Source organism: Osmia lignaria, chromosome 15 (assembly GCF_051020975.1).
Source record: "Osmia lignaria lignaria isolate PbOS001 chromosome 15, iyOsmLign1, whole genome shotgun sequence".
NCBI classification, from domain to species: domain Eukaryota; kingdom Metazoa; phylum Arthropoda; class Insecta; order Hymenoptera; family Megachilidae; genus Osmia; species Osmia lignaria.
This window is the reverse complement of record NC_135046.1, coordinates 9,778,320-9,803,512: the sequence shown is the minus strand read 5'-3', so window position 1 is coordinate 9,803,512 and position 25,193 is coordinate 9,778,320. Positions and strand designations below refer to the sequence as shown.

General features: G+C 36.9%; 3 protein-coding genes across 5 annotated transcripts; 1 reads left to right on the top strand and 2 right to left on the bottom strand.

Annotated features, from left to right (window-relative positions):
* Nucleotides 1-1,808: 1,808 nt before the first annotated feature.
* CRMP (Collapsin Response Mediator Protein) lies at nt 1,809-18,969 on the bottom strand. Of its 2 annotated transcripts, none has more exons than XM_034315108.2 (10): nt 18,728-18,969; nt 11,899-11,993; nt 10,550-10,862; nt 9,329-9,508; nt 8,585-8,698; nt 6,393-6,625; nt 5,130-5,466; nt 4,508-4,663; nt 4,159-4,426; nt 1,809-3,838 (listed from the first exon to the last, which is right to left on the bottom strand). In XM_034315108.2, exons 1-10 carry the CDS (start codon nt 18,764-18,766, stop codon nt 3,759-3,761), a joined length of 1,815 nt encoding a protein of 604 aa, XP_034170999.2. In that variant the 5' UTR covers nt 18,767-18,969; the 3' UTR covers nt 1,809-3,758. The 2 variants fall into 2 exon arrangements, with proteins under 2 accessions (XP_034170999.2, XP_034170997.2); XM_034315106.2 differs by lacking the exon at nt 6,393-6,625 and adding an exon at nt 7,566-7,798 and having other exon boundaries at nt 18,728-18,967.
* A 132-nt stretch (nt 18,970-19,101) lies between these two features.
* LOC117600109 (ribonuclease H2 subunit C) lies at nt 19,102-21,319 on the top strand. Of its 2 annotated transcripts, none has more exons than XM_034315118.2 (3): nt 19,102-19,564; nt 19,756-19,988; nt 20,733-21,319. In XM_034315118.2, exons 1-3 carry the CDS (start codon nt 19,420-19,422, stop codon nt 20,748-20,750), a joined length of 396 nt encoding a protein of 131 aa, XP_034171009.1. In that variant the 5' UTR covers nt 19,102-19,419; the 3' UTR covers nt 20,751-21,319. The 2 variants fall into 2 exon arrangements, with proteins under 2 accessions (XP_034171009.1, XP_034171008.1); XM_034315117.2 differs by having other exon boundaries at nt 20,064-21,319.
* Nucleotides 21,320-21,465: 146 nt separating this feature from the next.
* On the bottom strand, nt 21,466-24,984 carry LOC117600101 (transmembrane channel-like protein 7). Its single transcript, XM_034315101.2, has 4 exons — nt 24,417-24,984; nt 24,043-24,268; nt 23,734-23,975; nt 21,466-23,654 (listed from the first exon to the last, which is right to left on the bottom strand). The coding sequence occupies exons 2-4, from the start codon at nt 24,218-24,220 to the stop codon at nt 21,765-21,767; spliced, it is 2,310 nt and encodes a 769-aa protein (XP_034170992.1). The 5' UTR covers nt 24,221-24,268; nt 24,417-24,984; the 3' UTR covers nt 21,466-21,764.
* Nucleotides 24,985-25,193: the final 209 nt, after the last annotated feature.

The following is a 25,193-nucleotide window of genomic DNA, read 5'->3' as shown; positions in this document are numbered from 1 at the left end:
TGTAACGCGCATAATAAACAATATTCAGAACGTGGACTGAATAATGGAAACACTAGTTAAATGACCAATTGTAACAAGACATGTTGAGGCTCTAATTACTAAGCATACAAATTGTAAATTTTTATGTTGCTGCCTTGTATCATTGATATAATAGTATTACTATTTAAAATTTTGTCTTTTATTTTTTATTAATTATTTAATTATAATTATATTCCATTTGAAGCGCTAGACACTAATGACCCCATGGTAGACAACCTGCTAATTAGTGAAACATGTGTCTGTAACAAGTGTTCCAATTATTGTATCCAACCCCTGTATTTAAGACTCAATAAACGTCGATAGACTACAAATTGTAAAAAACAAACAAGGATTAATGACGCTTCTGCGTTGAACTGTGGTAAGTTGAAATAAAACCGTTTCTCGGTTTAATCAGGCTTCAAGCAGTCTTATGTAATGAAGCTACGTAATTATATCGTTAGAAAACAACGATGCATCGTGTGAAACGTTTTTATTACAAAATTAATTGTAACGAACAATCCTAGACGATGTAAATGATCTCGAATTCTTGCAATCCCTAACAAACTTATCGTTAAAACTGCTATGCTTGTATACAAACTCTTAGAAATGTTGGTGAAATTTTGATAAAAAATCTACGTTGAAAAACTATCCGAGATTCCTCTAAATGCGATCTAAAAAGTCTCCTTTAACACGGCAATGCGTTTATATAGATATTCAGTTACAATGGTAATTAAAGGAAAAACCATTTTTGGTCATTTATCGAGTAGCTCAGGCCAAGCTTTCGCTTATTTATATAATTATCCAGTAAAATTTGTAACATACTTATGGATATTTATTATGCGACGATTATTATTGTTAATGTCGTTAATCTTAACGTTATTACCATCCTTTGAAACCATCACTGGTAGATTTACTTTCACTGACGAGCACTTGTATTGTTTCTCATGGTACACGTCTTACAGAATTCATAAAATAATAATGGATATCATTTTTTTTAATGATAATAATTCAAAAGAAGAAGGATAGGAAGGATGATTTTTATATAGCATGTTAAAAGTCGGAATGTAGGATTTATGGTAACACTTTGACGGCCAATTTAATTTTTTACCATTTTTGCCATTATTATATTAATTACAATTAGGAAACTAGTAATTTTGCAGCGTACCTATATTAAATAAAGCTGATTATAATTTCTATTAGAATAAAATGAAGTATGTAAAATTGCAAGAGTCAAATATTTCATGAAAAGATCGTCAAAGTGTTAATTGGGAAATTTATAAAATGTTTTTTTCTCTTATATAATATACAGGGTGTTAGATTAGGGGTGGGTATTCATGCAGGCAGTGGTAGCTGGAGTAATTCTGAACAACTTTGTCCTTTACTAAAATGCTCATTAAGGCTTTTGAATTTTAAAAAAATCCCGCGCAATCAGAGCGCGCATAGTGCGCAGGCGCGGCCGCAACAGTGCTGGGTAATTAGTGTTCAAATTAATAATTTAAAAACTGCGCCTTAACGAGCATTTTGGTGAAGGAAAAAGTTGTTCGCGATCTTCTCGGCACCCATCTCCACAAAGAATGCCCTAACCTGTAGCCGAACATCCGGTATGTACAATTTGATCTTTCTGTGTGAAATTTTGTAACAACATGTGCGTTCTCTTTAAATGCATTACATTAACATTCTCTTCTCCATACGGAACTGCTAATTAATGATTTTAGCAGATAACCTTGGTCTATTTAAGAATTGTGCGTAATATAAGTTAATATTGGTACAAGCTACGGGTCAGATCGACCAATCTTTTTAAATCTTGATACTTTGAACGGTGGAATATTTTTCTATCAAATTTTTGATAAATATTCGAAATGTCAAAGTATATTATAAATAAAAACATTGTTTCATGCTGCGTTCAATTTTGCGAATTTTACAATACAATTTATAGTATCACGAATTTGAAGATCACTTTATCGCTCGAACTATCTTAGATTCGCGAAAATTCTACCGATACAAATACGATGAAAAAGATCCAAAAAGTTTATCTAATTCTTTTTCTCATTTATCAGCACTTTGTTCCGATTCACAGAATTCCTGTGGTAATTGAGCCATATCTATATATCACTTGAAGATACTAACGTGAATTTACTGCAAAACAAACGGTTCGACTGCCTCGAATTATTAAACTAAAGATACTTTAATATTTACACTCATTACAATTAACTGAATCATGTATCTATTACTATGGTCAGAAACGTATCATCTGTTATCATTAACACGTTGACTGCCGTATGTGTAGCAAGAAGCTCTAATTACAATTAAGGATACCATCAATTAATTCTCAGATTTATGCTCTTCTACCTCATATATTATTAATATAATCGTGTTATTTCATCTTTTTAATTATTTAATTACATTGAATTACAGTCAACGCGTTAACGTTACATGTATAACGAAACATAAACATCATGGGCTGTTTCTTAAACTTAAGACTTAAACTAACGATGTCCGGTGTCGGTTTTACAGCTAAAGTTACATTGTATAAAAACGTGTAATGTTATTATGCCCATGAGACAGTTGCATGCTGGAGAAGCCTTGATTAAATGAGAACAACGAAACGGCTTCCGCCCGTAATATGTACACCGACCATGTAATGTAATATTTACGTCATCGCGTGAAGTCGTTGATGAAACCGATGATGACGACTACGACGACGACGATGATCGTTTGTACACCGTTGTTATGTAAATGATCGTTCACGAAACAGATAAACCAAAGTTACAACAATAAACTGATCAACAATCATGTGTAATGTACAACCTATTGAGAAGCAAATAATGTATCTATTTTAAATGATCGTGTTTCATTAATAAAACACGATCCTTGAATACTTTATAAGGTACTTGATATCGTGTATAAACGATTTCGAATAGTTAGAAGAGTTAATATATATATTTATGCAATAAATATAATTTGCTCGTAAGCTTGACCTTGGAATTTCCTCGTTATCAAATACTATTTCTTTCTTTTTTCTCTTTTTTTTTGTACAAATCTATAAACATTTTCGAGAAACAGAAATATATCTCTCACGTCCCGATCTCGTATTCACAAGGATCTTCGTGAAAACTTAAACAAACATACAAAGCGTCTTAACCGCGAGGAATAAAGCATCTTCTGTAACATCTTATAAAACAATGAAACAACGTATGGTACAAAGGGAACACGCGTTCATTCACGACGATTAATCGTTAAAAAACAAACCGTTTCATCGGACGAGAAACATAACAGATCTATTGCACAAAGTGATAAAACTAACCGTCGATTATTCGAACAAGTGCAGAATCTTAACAAAGAACGCGCGAACGGTCCAAGGTCAAAGAATTGAAGCGTACGGTATACACAGAGAGAGCGGCAATGAAGCGATAATGAAGCGAGAAATGGTGTGATACACATGAGAATACGAACGTGTACACTTTACTGACCCGTGGTTCCCGATTCCTCCTTTGATGGGACAGACCTTGATCGATGGGAATATCAATTGATAAGAAACGATACATTTTCACGAATGATTTAGCGAACCTGAAAGCTGTCTGATAGGAAAATAATAGAAATAGAGAAAGAAAATGTTTATGTAGAATGTGTACGCGTAATGGGAGGAAGGTGAGGAGAGAATTCAGCACGTCAATTCACCTTTCTCTCGAAAGAAAATTCCTATATGCAAAGCGGACCTTGATTCTTTCTTTCATAATAAATTACCAAAAACCTCCCGCACTGCGTCCACCCGGTGGATTGTTCACGCGGATGCAGGCTCTTCTTGCTTCCTCTACGTCCTCTGTAAAATATGTATCTCTTTTAATATTTATTCACAATGGTTCCTCCAATTTTTTAACCCTTTAACTGCGGGTGTGTCAAATAGCGGGTGTGGCTTAATAAAAATAAAATAAATCTTTTAAAATAGAATATCACTTCAGTAATATAATTTAAAATTAATCGGCTGTGCTAAAAGTACCCGCAGTTAAAGGGTTAATAATTATGCTTCAACTTTGGTAAAATGGTGATTGATTGAATTTAGAAATTCAGAGAAGGTTTGATGCTACGAAGGAATTTTTCCTTTTCTCTTCAGGTATCAAAGTTGGCCTCTCTGGTACCTACCGCTAATAGAGAAAGTAGAATCTTGTAAATTTCTCTGTCCCTCCAGTCGTGGACCTTTCGACGATGGCGTAACCACCGCCGAGTCAGGCAATGTTGGTAAACAGTCAGGCATCTTCACTTTCGGTTTCGGGCTCTCGTGAGTACCATTCGTCTGATAGCTCTTGGCAAGGGCAGCAGCTCTAGCCTCCTGTCTTGCTTTCGCGATAGCAGCATCCTCTTCAGCGTACTTCTTCGCTTCTGCTTCGGATCTCGGGACACCGCGTGGTCTCTGAACAAACAGCAAAATTTCCATGCATTATTTCCACATTTCTATTTACGTTCCACTTGGTCAGTCAGAGATATTACGAACCTTCTCTCTATCTTCTATCATGCTGTACACGTAATCAGCATTGCAAGGTGTCTCCACGAACTTTCCAAAGCCATGGACAACCTTCAATTCACATTCATCCACGCAAACTCGTCCTTCGACTATAACATACTCTGCCACTCCATGAACCTCCATACCCTGAAATGATCCAAGTCCAAACTTGAAGAACCTTCCACCATTCTGCTACTCAAATACAACTTAACAATAATTTCCTGTTAACAGAAGTCAGTTTCTACAAAATTGTTCAGTATCAAATTCAATTAACTCCTAAAGTGGAATACAAGAAACTCCATCAAGTGAAGTCATTCTTTTGTAACTAAAGGGTTAATTACATTGTTTTCCTGCTTGTTTACAACGAAGTGAACCTCAACAAAGATTTTTATTGTAGCTTAATATCAGCATGTATAATTTCCTTTTAACAGAAGTCAGTTTCTACAAAATTGTTTAGCATGAAATTTAATTAACTCCTAAAATGCAATACAATAAACTCCATCAAGTGAAGTCATTCTTTTGTAACCAAAGGGTTAATTACCTTGTTCTCCTGCTTGTTTACAACGAAGTGAACCACAACGAAGATTTTTATTGAAGCTTAATATCAGCATACCTCGAAGATGTTGAAGTCAACGGCCTGAGCGTGTGTCTGAGCGGAAATGGTACGCTTCCTGTTGGGGTCCCATACAACTATATCAGCGTCTGAACCAATGGCGATCACTCCCTTTCTCGGATACAAGTTGAAGATCTTAGCGGCGTTGGTGCTGGTCACCGCAACGAACCTCGTCGGATCCATTATACCAGCGTGGACACCTTTTTCCCAGAGGACAGACATCCTGTCCTCGACACCGTTCACACCGTTCGGGATCTTTGAGAAATCATCCTTACCCTGGGCTTTCTGTTCCGCGTTGAAGGTACAGTTGTCGCTTCCAGTTACTTGAAGACCGTCCCTGAAGAGATAATATTCATGAATATTCATTAAATTCAACAATGATCAAAGAGAATTGATAAAAGGTTACCTTGACATCTCTGATAAGCTACAATGATATGTTCTGATATAAAAATTGAAATGAAATTCCTGTTCACGTTTAAACTCGTTCAATGATCTGTTAAACGAATTTTCCTCTGCCCGTTTGATCGTTTAATGTGCCGCCAGAGATAAAACCGACTTCCCACGCAATGTCTATGCAAATTAAGTTCAGTTACGCTGATGTCGCGTGTGCCAATTCGTTCATGCTGCAATTTATCACCGTCATTCGAGTACTCGTGGAACATAATTAATAACACCGAGCTAGGTAAAGATCGTCCGGTGTTCAATTTCGAATCAAACAGAATTCGTCGATCGATTTTCACACAATTTCCGACTCGTCGATTCGCTGGAACGAAGTGCTCGAAGTCCTTGAGGGAAGCTCTCGAAAGTAGATAAACATTGAAAATCATCAAATAGGTTAGCTGTTAGCTGGCTTCTGTATCTCTTAAATAGAAGTACTCCAAGTCTCGACACAATTTTCAATCCAAAGCTGGTGAAACGAAGAATTACCCTTGGGACCATGTTTTTGTGATATTTAAGGCAACGTCCATGGGGAGATAAGGTTAGATTTCCCTCAGTTAACAGAAAGGGAGAACCCTAAGTTGCCTCCCTAAGAATCGAACTTATGGTTCCCCTTAAGCTCTCCCTGGGTTTTCCCAAGGCTGGAGGCAAATAATAGATGACTTCTTCCCCTTCGTTTACCGTTAACTAAGAAAAGCCCACATTGCACCCACGCATCATTGAAAAGCGAGTCCATCCTCTGTACTCGCAAGCTTTCCCATAGACCTTATCCCAAATATTCCAACGCAGCCAAACGTTTAATACGAACAATGTTGAATTACTTACTGAGCTAGGTGTTCGATTAGATAAGCGGGTGTCGTGGAATCGGGTCTCAACGGCGGGCTAGTAACGTAACCCCTGGCTTTTTCGATATCTTTCCCGTATTGCTCGCTACCGTCGACACCCACGGCACTTGCCAGAGTTTCTCCGAACAGGACAACACCCTCCGAGCGTTTAGTCGAAACCACATCAGCGGCTGATTTGCTCGTCAATGCGGTTACGTACAGCGGCGAATTCACCTAAACGCCATACGTTAATCCTCTAACTGGTCAAGACTTAAATCCTGACTACAGTTTTGGTCAGATAAAAAAAAAGTGATCACGATTGATCAGGATTTACAATCAGAGAAAATTACGATTCATGGCTCGTTAGTTGCTTTTCAATTAACGATAAGGTACAGTTTGATAAAAATCGGCTAAGATTATTTCAATCGTGATCACTGTGTCCAATTACAGTACGATACAACATCTACACATTGATACAAGAGATTCGTGCCAGCTGTGCAAGTCTGATTTCAAACGGAAAATAAATAGGGCAAAGGAAAAGTAGAATGAACCGCAGTTAACTATCGGCGTTCATGCACGAGAATTTCGACAGAAATTCTAAATATAATTTCCGGTGCATGCAACATCGGGGTACTATAATTACACTTTGCCGATGTTCGCGTGTACGCTTTAAGAACGATCCTAGGTATTCCTGAACTTATGGCTATCTGATTGATTTTATACGCTTTAATGATCCTGCGACATAGTTGCTATAGGCGTAACTAGGTACGGGTGGTCCACTCGAAAATGTAGACTGATATTAACAGGTTGAACGCCATAGGGGTCACCAGTCCCGCAATTTACACACGCCTGAATAATTAAAAGAAAACAATAGAAAAACATTATTTTAAGTAATATTGCTATGGTACAAGAAAGCTTGAAATTTGAAAATTAATTATTACTATTCTTGGCGTTCAACGTGTTAAATTTAGGAATCCTAGCCTATAGACTATAACTACCTTTTCTATTTTCTAAAAGAAATCTAATGGTTCTTCTGTCCATCCTTTTCTATGTCACATAAAAATTTCATAGTTCAGGCAACACTGACAGAGGAGATTTTTTAAACAAACAAACACATTGTGATCCGGATGTCAAAGTCACCCTAAACGAATGTCTGACGGTGGCTTCGACTCACTTGGTCAACATATTCAGGATCACATTAGGCGTGTCTGGGTCTGGTCTGAGTGGTGGGCTCAATACGTGGCCCGCAGCGTGTCTCCAGCATTCGTGCGTGTAGTTGGTACCATCCGTGCCAATTGTGGCCGCCAAGGTCTCGCCGAAGACGCAGACGCCTCGTATGCGAGCGTCTTCCACCGCCTCTGCGGCGCTACGACTCATCACATGCACTACATACAGTGGACAATTCACCTAAGCATGCAGAATTTCGATGGATTTCTGTCTTCGATAACATCTGTTTAATTGTACAGGTGGCGAGGAGCTTTCTTTGTGAACATGGACAGGGTGGCTGTTGCATATTTTGTGAGTAATTTTAAAATATTAAAAATCTTAGGGAATTTGGTGACATAGAAGTACCGTAAAATAGTAATTACAATATTTCAATTTAAAGCTTGAAATTTATATAGTCAGTGCCGGCCCTGGGCCTAGGGCCTCTCAAGGTCCAGGGCCCCCATAAGACCGATAAGTTTACTTGAATATGGAAATCTAAATTAGTTATACAAGCTTTAATGTTAATTTTATAAATTTTATTTGAGCTACTTTTTTTTTTTAAATGGGCCCTTATGGTCAGGGCCGGCCCTGTATATAGTATAAATACTATTTTACAGTACTATTGGATTTCTGGATTCATTTCAAAATATTAACCATTTGAGTGCTACTTTTTCTTCCTTCTTATAACACTCATTTACAGTAATTAGCACTTTTCAACGTGGTACAAGAAACTACGTACCACTCAAATATTTAATTAAAAGCAGCCGTCCTATTTCTAGCAAAGTACTTTATGCAAAAATAATAAAATGAAACTAAAATCGTGATAAGAAGCATCGTACATCCATCAGTGTCTCAATAATCTTCAATCTATCAGGAACATATTGATTCTGAAAGCAGGGTGCTAGAAATAGTAAACAAGCATGCTAGACAAATATAAACATTGATTTCTAAATATATCTCAGTGAATGAATTCTACGTATGATTTACCTGGCTGGCTATCATACACGCTCTATTCACAGCTTCCGCTTCCACTTCCTCAGGACGCGACATTTCGTGACCCTCCGGCCCTGTAACTCCTGCTTCGAGCAATCGTTTCGTGTTCTGAAACAATTTCGAATCCCTCCGATATATCCTTGGAGAAAATTCGTGTCAGACACCGAATAGGCTTCTATTTTTATCGGGCAATGCAACACTAAAGTAGACTGGAGCGAGGTTCGGCCATTTTTCGGCCATTTCCGGTCAGTCCGGAAGTAGCAAAAAAAAAAAAAAACAATTTCGGCCATTCGTTGAGATTTTGACCCTCTAAACACAATTGCGCAAAAATTTTTTCGATAACTCTTACCATTTGGTCTGTACAAAAGTAACAGAAAGTCTAAATTCTATAGCCCCCTTTTCAAGATTTTCAATCTTAGATACGGGTTGGATAATAAACTGACATTTTTGTCTCTATAATCGAACAATTATAACATGACGAATAACGTCCGGAAAGTCGGCGACGCACGGTACTTGAACGGTGGTCCTTAGAACTTTAGACACTCAACTGTTGTTTTCAATCAGAAATATACACTTAAATTTGACCTTTTAACTAATAATGTATGTCAGTTCATTGATTTTTTTTTTTCACTGAACAGGGACAAACATATGTCAGTTGATGCTAGTAAACCAGGTCCAACAATAACTGATTGCTCGTTCCAAGGCTAACAGTAACCAATATCATAAATCACTGTATACCTCGGCAATAATATCGCCGTTTTCCGCATGAACCATCGCAATTGCACCCAATTCCTTGCACGTTTTGAACGCCTCAATTAAGTCCGGGTCCCTTAGCATGAACATGTCACGGTAGGCCATAAACATTTTGAAACTATTCACACCGTGCGAGCTCGCCAACGTAGCCATTTCCTCTTTGACCTGCAACAAAGGATGAATTCGTGAAGGTGACGTAGACAGAGAGGAATCGTTTCGAACGGACAAGCGCGAGCAAATAAGGAGCACGACGATTTACATGCAACCGTAAGCGGTTCGCGATTTCCTCACCGATTCGTTTCGCTATTCCATTCACGAACCCGATTACAGTTATAAAGCCGGTGCTACCTGCAGCCGCAGGATCTCTGCGATTTGCCAATTTATCGCAAGATCTATCGGTTTGCCCGTATTTGGAAACGACTGGCGCGCGAGCATGCCGCTCGATCAATGATCTAAGACACGGTTTCCTTAAAAATCTAACGATTTAGATGAATAACACTGTCCGAGCTGAACGCGTTCAATTTTGTATAATTAATTTTAAATAATGCAATTTCAATTTAAAAATTAATTAGCGCCTTTCTACTCTGAATAATTACAATTACCGCACGCCTTACTATATACAATTGTTTTCACTGCGCTATTCAATTCAATGACAACAATCTAAGTACTCGCAATCTTCCTGATGATCGACTCGCAGATTTCAATCGCTTAATTGGCTATCAACGCTAGATAATAATTTATCTTCGCACGTGTAATGAAATAAGAAATTGGTGAATTCTTCGCAGCTACTTTCTCGGTTAACAGGTTAAGATAGCAAAGAAAGAGGTCACTCCTAAATATGCTCTCTTTTCCAAGAATGTCTTCTGTTACACTAATTATCTCATTCCGCCCGACTAAATGGAACAGAGAATGCGTGTGAACTGTGCGGCGGTATGCTTGTCTCGCGTAACATCGTTTCAACAGATCTCATTAATTCATCCTAACAATATTTCCATTGGATGTTATCTCTAATGTAAAGCTTAAATCAGTCTATCCACTAATCTCTAGGTATAAACAATGTAAAATACTGGTTACTTCATTTTTTTTTAATTACTTATACATAGATCCTATGGAACGTGAAGTTATTATAATAGTCAAACAATGGTGTGACCTAACCACATGTAACAGTAGTGTCTAACGGTCATGCCAACATGTGCAATGTCTCACTTTTGGACTCCACGAAGTAACGGCGACATGGAGCGAATAATCGCAGCAGACCTTCTTGTCGGCGGTCTCTCTGTACCGGTCGTACGCTTCCATCAGTGACTCGTCCTTCATAGGAATGACGAAATCGATGATCATAGTCGTACCGCCGGCCACAGCTGCCTTGGTCCCTTGATAGAAATCGTCCACAGTCTTCGCTCCCATAAGCTCCAATTCGAAGTGGGTGTGCGGATCTATACCGCCGGGCATCACGTACTTCCCACGGGCATCGATGATCCTCGTGCCTCCTGGTATTATCAGGTTGCGTCCCATTTGTCTAAAGATAGAAAATTGGTGAAGATTAACCCTGGTCAACGATGGGACGCCAGGGGCGAGGAGGTCCCCCGAGATGGGGCGCCAGTGCGCCAAGGGTGGTAGGGTCCCGGTCTGTTCGTCAGAGGTCCTGGGGCCCTCTCTATAGCGCCGTGGGGGTTTTAGCGGGTAAAAATCCCACACTACCTCTGGCCCCTCCCCAGGGTGGCTGGGGGTGTCTTTGAAAGATTTCCACCAGATAAAAAAAAAAAAGGTCAACGACGGGAATACGTATAGGCGTTTAGTGGAGGGGGAAGGCGGTGAGTCTCCCCTGGCGCCCTTAGCTCGGGTCGGCGACCGCCAGGTGGCAGCGGGATTGACTCTGTTCTCGCTAGCGCTCACTCGGCATGCGATTATAATATCATGAGTTCAGAAAAACGGGGTTAGGGTTAGGTTAGGGTTAGGGATCGTCTGTCGTCAGCCGCCCCGACGAGTCTGGCAGACTCAGATTTATTATAATTTAACTTTGGTCCAACGATACCGCATCTGAATCGCGAGTGCAAGGTGCAACAAACGTGACATAAATGATCATTTTTGTCGTAGGAAAAAAGCATTGATTTATATACCGATCGATCGATCGTGTCCACCCAGTTACACGTAATTAAAGTGTACGCCTAACGTTACCGCCTTTCAACGGTCCATTAGCTTGTGCATGTCACGCTCGTTTGACAAATTGCACCCGCCATCATCAGCGTGTTATCTCGCTGCTTCGCTTGTTGTTACTCATTGATAAAACGATCCGCGTGTATCGCGTTTCGCTTGCGTAAAGCGGCAAACAAACACGCGACTAGGCTACTGAATGGGAAACGCTGATCGTAAAAAAATTCCGAAAGTGTACCCGCTTACGTCGATCCGCTGTCCTACCGTTCATTTACATAACTATTCATCGGTGTATATACGTTTCAATGAAAAACCGTCGATCGAAACGTGCCGTAATAACTGCAGTGTTCGATGTTACGTAAGACAGAAATCAAGGGAATTATAACGTGAAAGAATCTTACTTTATGATCCCGTCTTCGATGTAGACGTCGTTGTCCGTGATGCCATCGTCATTAACCACCTTGCCGTTCTTGATCAGCAGCCTGTTTTGCGCGCTCTGCAAACAGAACGGACGATCGGTATTAATTTACATATTCTAGAAAAAGAAACCGCGGCGATGACATTGAATAACGATCGATTCTTTAAAGATTCTCTGGTTTGGAGTTTCAGTCAATTTGGTTTCATATCTGGTCTTTCATTATTTAAATGAAATTTGGCGGGAGGTAAATCTAGAAAAATAAACAGTGTACCTAGTGTATAATGGTTTCCTATCGTGGTTTGATTCCACGTAATGTTTCCCTATGTTTCCCAGTGATCAGGATTAAACTATTCAGGCCATCGGCGAATATTCTCCCCCGTCCCCCTCATTCTCAAATCACACGCGTTATGCAATCTATGCTTGTGGGAATATATCTCATTTTTAACCCTTTCACTTTGATAAATAATTATTCAGTGTGAACTCGCGCATGGAATGAAATATTATTGTAAAATTTGTTTATTTTATAAGGATAAATTTATATGAAATAAGAGGTGTTATCCGAAAAAAGGATCTTCGACGATGAACCAAAGTGTCTTTCATTGAGCACCCAAATCCCCCCCGCATATTGTCCTTGATATTCGTTTGCAACGTGCGTCGGTTCCAACATCCGGTGCAGACGATTAACGTCCGTATATTGCTCTACGCTATGGTATACCAATCAGTATATAATAGAAGCTACGCTTCACGCACTTCCGCCAATGCTGGATTTAGAGCAGTATACGCGATGTGATGTGACTGATAAGCGTACCACCTTCTGTTCGACCATACGATCTTTCCATCTGAAAGAATGAACAGATTTCTCTTCGAGTTGTACGCTGGCTTCTTTACAAGGAAAATGCACTGTTTTTCGCCGTTCCACTTGAAACATTACCATACAATCGCGGCTGAAAATCACGTTCCCCGTATATGCATATGTATTTTCTCCGTTTACCAGTTCACTTTCTTCTTTTTTACTTTTTTTTTTTATGGAAAGTTTACGTTAATCGCGCTTTGGATTATCGGTGGAAGATTCATCCATAATCAAGGAAAACAAAAGGGAGCCATGAAATTTTAATTGAAGAAGCACAGACAAAATTCTTTTTTACTTTTTTTTTAAATAGAAACTACGTTAATCGCGCTTTGGATTATCGGTGGAAGATTCATCCATAATCAAGGAAAACAAAAGGGAGACATTGAAATTTTAATTGACGAAAGACACCACTTGGGCATAGCTGAAGAAGCACAGACAAAACGCATAAATATTATCTGAGCTTTGGAAGAGCGTGGAGAAAGGAGACCGCATAAAGGACTTTTGACAACCACCCTTAGGGTTCGCCCTATCCGGGCAAAGATAAAAGGGTGCACAGGGGAGAAAGATCAGAGGGAGGGGAAAAAAAAAGGACAATCCATCGCAACCACCCACGTTTTGTAACCGACCCCGAGTACGCACCCCCCTAATGCAACGCGTGGTGCAACGCACCCTTCGCGCAGACCGAGGTCTCCAAACCGTGAAATTGCTTCGCAACCCCGCGTGACTTTAAACCATAGTGAACGTCGAGGCTTTCGTGAAATCGATCCCGATCTGCTTCACCCCTTAAGTGCTGCAGGTGCAGGTTCGTTAAATCGAATACACGCCAGGGGTGAGGGAAACGCGTTACATGTCTCAATGGACATGGATATTTTAGGTAAGTGAGCACACGACACCTAAGTATCTAGTACATAAATAATCCGGGTCCGTTTACTGTGCTTAGAGGGTGCGCCACCCTGAAGAAGGTAAAAATAGATAGATGAATTATGGGAATTTTTTTTCTCATTATATTCGATTACTTTTGAATTTGTTCAAATTTAAAATAATGATAAAGAAAGAAGCAGAATTCTTTTGGATATCTAATAATACTTAAGTAGGTACTTTCTTTAATTGATGATGAAATAGATTTATTACTTAAGTTAATATTTCCCTTATCAGATATTCCCAAATAAGAATTTGATAATAAAGATATTATGCTAGATAACCTATACATATATACGATAAGAAAGTTTAAATTATTAAGAAATGATTCTCGAAGACAATGCTGGGTTCGTAAGTATCAATATCGAGGTGCTAGCAAGAATTTCTTTTCCCCAAAAATCACAGCGTCGTACGCGGAATGTATTTTAAGCTGCTGTCTGCTGAAAATATCCAAGCAGATATCTCAAACACATGAAACACACATGTTCGCGCCTCTGCCTAATAACTATACCGCGAGGATGACAAGGTCTCTGCCTACGTGAATTGCGGCAACCAGATCCAATCTTTATTCGATTCTTTTCATTTCAATCGAAGGTTGTCCTAGTTTCCGGAGAAAAGAAATGTATTTTTGACTACGCGTGCCTGAAGTACCTATCTCAAGCAGTAGCTAATAGTTATGTTGGTACTTCATCTAAACTAGGCTATTTGTAGATATAATATCTACTTATAATCCCTACGATAAATAATAGTACCTACTTAGATTTTAAGTATTAATAAGTACCTAGATATGCCTATCTATTTTAGGTACAATATCAATCATAGTGTCTGTTCATCTAATGTATTTTGTAATTTCAATAAATATTCTAATATTAATAAAATATTAATAAATTAATTAATATTCTAAAGCTTTTATCAGATGATTATGTTAATTATTTTAACACTTTTATTAAATAATTAGATTTATGATATTTGCTGCGGTTAAACTTGAACTCCAAAGTCAGTGCTTTTTCACTAGACGAACGGACACTATGATTAATATTGTACACTAAGGTACTGGTACTTGCTTAGATACCAGAGTACTAGTAATAATTCCCTAGATCCAAAAATAAGGATAGTACTTACTTAGGTACTACTAGTAAAACTTAAATATATTGATATATTCTAGGTAATTACTTAATATTTTAAGTACCTAGTACCTAAATATCAACCTAAACCTAAACTTCAATTTCCTATAATTTTCAATTACCACTGTAATTTAGTGATACCTAGAATTTTTTCTCCACCCCGATGAAAATTATCTCGTTAAGAAAAAGATTCTATTTAACTTATTACTAAATCTACTACCAAAACCCGCAACCCCATGGGATCTTACATCCCCATAGACACGCTCCTGGTAAAATCGATGTTTCCATCGTTTCTCCAGCCACGCAAACAACTCGAATTCGTGTGCAGGGTAAGGAACACTATCCAAATAAAAGATCTTATCGGTTGGATAGTTCGATCCAATTCACGAACTCTATTCTTATCGCGTAAACCCGACCGCAATAGAATCTCGTTTCCTCATCTGGTTGCTTCATTTAGATAGACACATTGTCGGGTAAAGCATTCGGCTATGGTTGCATGGGCAACACCATCGCTTCGTTCTACTCGCTGCTCGGTCCAATTAAAAGCTGATTTCTTCTTTTAATTATACCGTCCGGTCTGTTCGCCGCACGAGCTCCGAGAGAAATGATAATTGACCGCTTTCACACTGGGAAAAGGATTTTCCTACCTTTAAGGAGCGAAACTCTAGTTTCTATCTCGTTCACTGGACAGAGCTAACGTTTACTTAAGGTTAATGAGACACCGCTTTGGTCGCCTATTAGCTGGCCAAATAGTCGTGATAATTCTTTTTTCACAGACATATTCGACTATTGATGCAACTTATGAAACTTGCAATTGCATAACGTTACATAATGCCGTACCTTCTGGCCATTTTCTTTGAGGAATTGGGGTTGAGCTAACACGTAGCATACTGTACTCCAGCTTACGGTACTGTAGCTTAGAATTTACAGTCGTCCGAATATACCAATGCAATAAATGCATTTTGTTAACTGATTGGAGGAATGCATATTCATAAATATTTCTAATTAATACATTTAGCATAGATAGATAAAGTGAACAGGGAATTCAGATCAAATATTCTAATTTAATTCCATCGTTTTGGCACCCAATACAGAAGTGCCATTGCTTCTGAAAGAACGCGATCAGCCAATAAATCATTCTTGCACCTGTTTAATTGAATATAAAAAAATGGTGGGGAATACCGACCCACCGTCGTGTTCCAATTTCCATTCGGAATAAACAGCCGCGGAAACGGCAGCACCGGGTCACACCTGGCTTCCCCTTCTCGTCTATTTATGCCACCAGAATAATGCCAGTAATCTGCATTTCGTTTGACCGACTTCCATTCGACTAAATTCGCCGTCAAGTTCTCGGTGAGCCGAACTAGCACGCCTAGAATCACTTTGTCGTTAGTGGCGGAGTCAGGCGCGCAATTGGCCCCAAAACGAATCAGTGAAAGTTGAAAATGAAAAATTATAATTAGTCGCGTATGGAAGTCTACGGTTAGCCATTAACCGAAGTGAACGATGACACTCGTTCCCCGTTGTTTAAACGCGATCCGGCCAGAAAGTTTTGAATCTTACCACCGCGAACCCCATTTAAGCGAAAGAACGCTGCCCCAGTGTGTATACAGAATCCCTTCCACGCGTTTTCCACCGCGGCTTCTTCTCTAAATCAAACCTACGCCCCCTCTAATCGGGATGAAAGGCTCGCGCAAAAATGTCAGTCAACATTCGCGTTTATTTTTACTCGCGGAAACCGAGCGCCGTGCCCGTAGCTCGCCGGGAAACGGAGTCGCCTCTGTCTCTCGGGCTGAATTGTGCTCCCGCGAGTAAAAATCCAAGCCCGACGGTTTTTCCGACTTCGGCCCGAGACTTCGTGTCGACGAACTATTGATTCGACGCTGTTACCCAAGCCCTAGCCGGCAGTGCCGTACGATTTTCACAGCACGAATTATCGTCGCGAACCACCCTCGTGTTTCACTTCGCCCCCGCCCCCTACTCGACGGCTTTTCGGTATCGACTTTGTACGCGACATACCACCGGTCGAAGCACACTCGGGGTTAATAATTTGAGCGCAGAGGTTGGATTCTTAATCTGTGGGTCCGGGAACCGAGAAAGTCCTCCGGGGTGAATTATTTTTGTAAAAACTTTCATCTCCAGAGATTTTCAACATTTATTCCACTTCTATATGAGTATATTTTAATGTTCTATTAGTGGTTGTAACATTGGTTATAATTGTCTTGAGATATCGATTGACGCACCGTATGCGTCATGCGTTATTTGCCCTAGAGTACCGTCTGACGCACCTGATGCGTCTTGCGGTATTTCCCCTATAATACCGTCTGACGCACCTTATGCGTCATGCGTTATCTGCTCTAAAGTACCGCCTGATGCATCGTATGCATCTTACACTATCTATTTTGAATCTATGCATTTATCTCGTTTTTAGCTCAATTTTATTCGTGATAATAGTAATATATGTAACGTTATTTTCACGTGGCTGCAGTGGGCTCCTTGTACGAGATAGACCGATGCCGAGCGCCAAGACGCCTGGATCAATAAGGCAGCAACCTTCCTATCACTAGGATGATGCGACGAAACTTTCGGTTTTAATAGTAACGCGGATACACCCATCGAGTCTATTTACTTTCAGCTCTAATATAACAATACCTTAATTATTCAAATTAATCTCGCTCGCTAGATGACTGGATAATGGGAACGATTCATGGTTCACGTTTCATTATTCGTACCTATTCTGTTCGCAGCTTCTGATCTAACCTGCATTTAGAATATTTCCTATTAACGCGTTATATTATTTGTATAACGGCTGTTTGGCGAATCGAGCGCTAGATAATCAAGTTCACTACTCTACTCGCGTGTCAACAGGACGATTTAACCGGTTTATAATGTATGGTGCTATGAGGGAAAAAAAGGGTGATCTGTATTTAACGATACTCGTGAATCAGAGGGATAAATAGAAAATTTGACTCTATGGTAACTAGATTACTAGATATGTATTATTTTTTTAATGCTAAGTTATACAATGTTACTTGTTAATTACTGTCGACTGTGTTAAACAAGCCACCCACCTTGGTTATTGATCGCTAGTTCAATGACCCCCTTCGCGTTAGGTTGTACTTAAAACAACGAATATTTGCGAATAAGTTATTTAAACAATCGTATATATCCCTAGGTAATAGTGATTATTCTGCATGATACTAAATCAGTTCCATTGGTCTTGAATAATTTATTGCATGAGGAAACTCAAGTAAATATTATTCCAGTTAAAGATTTACGATAAACGAATTAAGAGGATGATCAGTTTTGTTGCTGTATTAATTCTAGTTGATAGTTGTGCATCGATTAACATTTGCACACGGTCCATCAGACGTCTATCACGGCCGTTTACCGACACCATTTACTTTATAAGTATACCAAATTCGATTTATCCGCCGGCGATAGTCGTTATCGCTCGATTACTTGTCAACTGATTCTATTTATCATACCGTAGATATTACGTTTGTTTCTTTTTTATTTAATACAGATAAAGCGTGCAGTTTAACTCGATATAACTCTACGAATCATTCTATTTTTATTTTTAAATGTTAGTGCACCGATCGTCGAACACGCCTGAGATCTGTTAGGGTCGTAATGTACATTTTCGTACAGAAATCAATTAATATCGGTAGATAACTTGGAAATTTCATTTAAAATAGGATTAGGACATAAGTGCTCCGTATATCGTGTACGATCCATTTGCTGCATAAATGGTAGATAAGCCGGTCTTCGCTCCACCTACATTTACATCTAGGAAATATTTTACGCAGTTTATAAATGTGATAATAATTAAACGCGAAGAAGAAACCTTCTTAAGGATAGAGGGAAATAGAAAAGAAAGGGTAAAAATAAAATAATCGGATTCTAAAATTCTAACTGACCTGCAGGTGAATGGGCACTTTTTTTACCGGCGTACTCATCTTTGGCCAAATAAAAGATTACGTTATCCAGAAGGAGAATCCCACGACGCTGTCGATCACACGGTTCGTTCTACACCAAGGACACGCGAACACACTATTTTCTTTTTTTTCTATTCGCGAGAAAACTCTTCACTCACACGAAATTTTCGTGAAGTGAGAATTGAAAAGCATAAGATCGAATCGAATCGGGCAATCGACTGCAACTGACGCTGTGAGTGCGCGTTGCGCGGCGGTGGTAAATTTTCATCCCCACTTCCTTTATTTTAACTATAGTGGGGAGCTATCCCCACTGAACATGTTTTATCACATGTCTAAAAAGCTATACTTATGCAAAAATACAGAAACATGTATTTTTTAATTGAAACATTTTAGTCACTTTGGAAACAACAAATTCCCCGCAGTCAAAAATATGTTCGTCGCGGACTACTTCGTCGTTACGTATTTTAACAAATGAACGTTTAAAATAGAGCACATTTTATAAACAATTGTGATATATTAAATGATTATTTAATAAATAAATATTATTTATAAGCTTGTAAATGATATATTATAAAAAATACTGACTTGCGTTTATGTCATAATTAGTAGAAAAAATAGTTATTAAGGTCGAACCAGTTCCCGCCAAAAAGGTGTATAAATATTTCCGTTTAACCATGGCCATACGTTTACATATAAATCATGATTTATCCGAAGTAAAAGAGAATGTTTTACATTTAATGCCATGCAAAATTTATGGAGACGAATCTGCTAATGTTTCTTCTTATTTTACTCCTTATATCCGTAACATAGACGGCGAACGTAAGTTTACTAATTTTAAAATTGTCACTAATAAATTTGTTCATCGATAACAATTTTTATTGTAGGTTAAAGAACACTGTACGAGGATTAATAATTACATGCTTTGTAAATTATATTTCTTTCTAGAGACACGTAACATCGCGTTAACTATATTTAAGGTTAAAAGAAGCTTTTTTTTTATTTGTGTATAGACTATAATGCATCCTTTCGTGGACATCCGCTGCAAGGGAAAAAGATAGTAATACCTTCTGGATATAAAGGTCTTACATTTCTTGAACAGAAAAAATCGGAGAGAGAAAATGTAGAACGGAATTTATATTCTACAGGAACTTTTTCATGTTTCACTTATTGGAATTATGATAAACTTCCATCCAAAAATGATGCTTTAGCAGCAGCAATGGATTGGATTGATATTGCTGAAGCAGTGAGTTATTAAGTAATAAATAAAATGTTTCCTTGTATAAAAAATCAGAATTCATTTATAAAATATTTCTTTCAGCTACATTCAACAAAATCATAAGTAAAAACAGAAATCTTAACATAAAAATATAAAGTATTGTTACATGATTAACTAAACAATGATTTTTCTATTCTAATACAAAGATTAAAATAAATATTTTGTACATTTTACATACATTATAGTTTATTAACCATATTTTATTATAATAGGCATATAGTCTTGTTATACATAACATATTGTAAACATCAAAAATGATTTTTGGTTTAATTAGGAAAGCTGTTTCAAAAATGTGCAGTCTTTTATAGGGTAGATAGTACACTTGTAATTCATTTTCTTACTTTTATAAATGTATAAAAGTTTCAATGAAGATGAAAGCATTTACTACCCCTTTAGCACAGAAGAATTCTTGTTATCCATAATACCACTAATTATACTATATATTATTTTTAATACTGGTTTAATGACATCAGAGAAATAGAATATTAGATATAATGTAATAATGAATGAAATGTGGTCCTTAGTAAAAGCTGTGTTCAGAGTGACATTAATATGCAGTTGTTTTATAGTTATATTTGTATAAAATTCATATAAAATGCTTTCTTGAAACTATGTAACCTATATTGGCAGTTTTACAATATTTACTTGCAAAAAGTTGCATACATGCATAGTTCTTACTAAAACTTTTTATACATGCATATTTGTTTATAGATGGTAAAGTTGGAGTAATGATATTTTCATGTACAATGGCAGTGTTAAAGATGATAAAACTTATCCCAAATGAAAAACAATGATCATATTTTAAAATTAAAAACATTAAAAAATGTCTATTATTCATATAATGACTATATATGTATTTGTATATATATTTCAAAAATGGCAGTAAGTATACTTTGTATATTGGAATAAATCTCATAAATTTATCTCAAAGATTATTAAATTATAAACAAAACTTATTTTACAAAAATAAAATCTGTTAAAACAGAAGTATAAATTAATTTTTGGTTAATGAATATTTTGATACACATGTAATAAACATTCTACTATAAAATATCCTCTTATTCTTAAACATCTCTTGATTTGCCTAAAGAAACCTATTTACAATCACATTATACTTCTAATACTCAGGTAATCTAAAAATAGGTCTATCATATATCACTTCGCTTCACTTTATTTTAGCAAAAGCACCCTATTTAAATTCAAGAAGTGAATTTATGATATTCCATGTTGATGTAAAGAACAAAAATAAAAAAATTATTTTTTCTAGCAGTCTATGCAAAATAACATTAAAAAGAAAATGGTTTTACATTTACTACTGCTACTTTATATGAATCTTAACTTTTAGTGGTACCTTAAACTACAAATACATAGTTAATACTTTGCAATTTTTTTTTTTTATTATTGCACAGTGTTCATTTTGTACCCTGATTTTTTCTTAAATGTGTTTTTTTTCTTCATTCTTATTCTTCCAAATTGCTTTATTAGTTAAAATTAAACGAATTGATTGAAAAGTATCTTGACTTTTCTTAATTATACTAATTTGCTAAATTATTTTCAATAGCAATCATTCAATTGATTAAACGAGTTGAACAGTCTTATTACCATGCGGAAAGTAGAGGTAAATAAATCAATTTGAATATCTGTGTATATAGTTTACATATACATGAATATATCATACAATTGCTAAATTTGTGCACTTTAAAAATTTCTACATAAAAATTATTTCAGTTTTCATAATATTAATTATGAAAATGTTCCTAACTCATTAGCCTGGTCTTGATGATATTTATTCTGATCTTGTTGCTGTTTAATAAATGCACTTAATCTATTTAATAAGAATTGTTTATCATGTCCTTCTAATACCAACTGATTCTTTAAAACTGTAACCATATGCTTATTCGCTACTGCTACCGCATAAAAATAATATAAAAGTAGTGTAAGAACAAGAAAAGCTGGTACACCAAAGCCAGCAGTACCAAAAAAGTATAAAACTGATTGAAGCCAATTAGGAAAGTGAGCAAACATCAGAATTAATAGTGACCATACAGACTTGAAACCTCTAAATGGACCACAAGATTTTGACGGTACCATCTCTGCAATGGAATAACCAACTGGAACTGTAGATAAAATAAATGAAATTAGTAAAATGAACATGAAAAGCGCGTTTGAATTGCTCGCTCTATAAATTTTGCTGGAGGGAATACTGTTTACTAAGCAAGAAAATTTTTTAATATAAAACAAGAAGAAAGTACCGATCACAGCCACCAATGGTAACAAAGGTGCAAAGAAACAACCAAGCCAGCAAATAGTTTGTAAATAAACAACATCTAATACATGCTTAGGTAAATCAAATTCTTGTTCTCCGAAAAATCGTAGTACCTTATTTTCTGTATGTTTTGCTATTACTGATCTAGGAAAATTAATAAAAAATGTCATAAAGAACTGAAGAAAAAGATCAGTGATATAAAGTTTGAAAAATTGTTGTCCTACAAATGTTTCCCAACACAATGGACGTCTAGCATCGTGATTAGTGCATTCGTTATCTGGTACATCGCCAGCGATTAGTCTATAAAATGAAGTGAGTAAAACAATGAAAGAAGAAAGTCGTAGAAATACAGTTCGCAAAAGAGTTATATGTATAACAAATGCTGGACTATAATTTTCTAGAGTGACCAAATATCGAAACAGAAACGGTACTAAAAGATTTAAAACAACAATACATATATATGGAAGAAATTCAAAAAATAACTCAACAATTTTATTTAACGACAGATAGTTATCATAGCTTTCACCTATGTATAATGAAATTTGATCGAATGAAAATTCAAATATATAATAAATAAATATACCACAGCCGATTAATACCATTAAAATAATTAAATTAATAAATAAACGCGTAAGAAACAATTTTGTTTTCTCCTCTCTGGTTCGATTTTGTCTCTCCTCTTCTAATCTCTCAGCTTCTAAAAATGCTTTCACTTCATTGTATAATGCTTTATGCTTTACCCCAGCAGACTTTTCATTGTGTATACAATAATCCCACCCACCAAAAACTAAATTACAATACTGATAAAATTGACCCTCGTTTTCAACCACTCTCTGTTTGAAGCTTTTAGCAGCAGACTTAACAATTGCTATTAAACTAAGAATAAACACGCCAATAGTAGCAGAAATATAAGATAATGGCAAATTGTAAAAAATGCCAGAAGCATCATAACTCATGTGAGTATATGCACCGTAAAATAATAAAGTGTATTCTAAAATACCAATATCTGTTATACCGATATTTTCTTGAGTCGTGTTCCAATATTGTTGTGAACAGCAAGCTATACTGTTACTGCTATTGGAATTTATACACGATTCTTCTTCTGGCACATCGAGTAATATTGCAGGTAACACGATAAATAAAAACATAATCGTAAATAAAAGAATATTAAGATACATTAACCATTTGATGAATAAAAAGTATGCTACTATTCCCATTCCAAAATTTCCTCCAATTGTTTTAAGGCTATCATTCCACAACTCCATTTTTGAATAGGCCTCTTTCATTCTAATACGAAATTGTTGCCAAGCTTTCCTTCGTTGCCATTTCAATTGTTCAAAGCCTTGCAACCTTAATTTTGTTGCACTCTGAAAAAGTATGAATACATGTTGTATATCTATTCAATTTTAAATGAATATTATTTCGGATTAATGTCATTTAACATACTTGCAATTGATTTTTTAATTGTATCTTCTGCGCCATACACACAGGCATAGCCTTAATTTGCATTATTTCTTCCCATGTCCGTTCCTCGTTAGATAAATTTTCAGACAAGTCTGGCAACATAGACACTGCTGCATCGTGAATATTTGTTGACATACGTCTTGATGTAGTTGTGCCACGAGACCTTGTACTAGTACGTCTTCTTAATGTTGTTTTTGTGTCATTACGTATTCGTTTAGATGTTGCTATTAACAAAGGATTAATGATGTAATAATTTTATGTATTATTAACTTATATCAATCATAGACTTACCAACTCTAGACTTTTTACTCGGGAGTAAAGTGGCTATATGAGAAGGATCTCTTTGTAACGCTTGCTGTAAATCTGCTTCAATTGCTGCAGGATAACTTTCCTGATAAAATTCAGCACCTGCCTCTTCCCAACCCTGTCCTCTGTCGCAAGCACGTTTTTTTCTTTCTCCACCTGACATGTTTCCTTCTTAATGGTAACTTTAATTTATGTAGCTTCTTTCATAAACCTTGTACATGAAATTTATGTTCATTTAATTTGTGATAAATACTCAACAGTTATTAAATTTTTGTTAAACGTTTATTATACTTAATGTGAAATTAAATTATAATTTCTGTAAAGAAGAAATTGTCATGTAGACGTTCGTAAATGCATACCTCACAATCAGATGAATCAATCGATCAAGTATTTTGTAATTGTGACACTTCTCGATAACACATCTTTCTTTTATGTTGGTCGATAACAGTACTCATAAAAAAATTACACTTCGACAGACAAAACACTGAATCTTAACAAATCAGATGACACATAGATTGCAGCGTTTTATCTATTATGACGTAGGTTGCGCGGAATATTTCAGTGTTGTATCAGATCACTTTAATATCATATTTAATGTTCCCATATAACAGAATTTCTTATGTTTTCGAACGAATAAATCAGATAGGTACAACAATTTATCCAGCAGCAGTGACTACAAATCCGACCAGACGAGACATGCCTTTGTTTTCGAGGAGTCTTGAAATTCTGCCTTGAGAACGAGCACCATCTGCTATATCCTCGTGTAAAAATGTAAAACGCTTCGCACTGCAACAATCTAATGGACGTTGACGGTAACGACAGATTGCTTCAATATCAACGACTATACTCCATCACTCGTGTTTGGAGCTCAGGGTGGCCATATCGCTCCTATGGGGTGCAACCCCCAATGTCGGCCACAGCGTCAAAAAGAAGGGTATAACCAACTCTTTGACAGCGTAGGCGCCAAGGGGAAATCACAGTTTGGATCTCCCCCCGAGAAAGGTATCTGTTTGTTAGGCATGAAGGGCTTCAAGGTAATAGACATAAGGTTCTGGAGCCCTTCTTTAGAGCTAATGCCGATTACCGTGGTTTAGGAATTTGACACTCTCTCGCCGCTCATTTCCAGGGGTCAATGG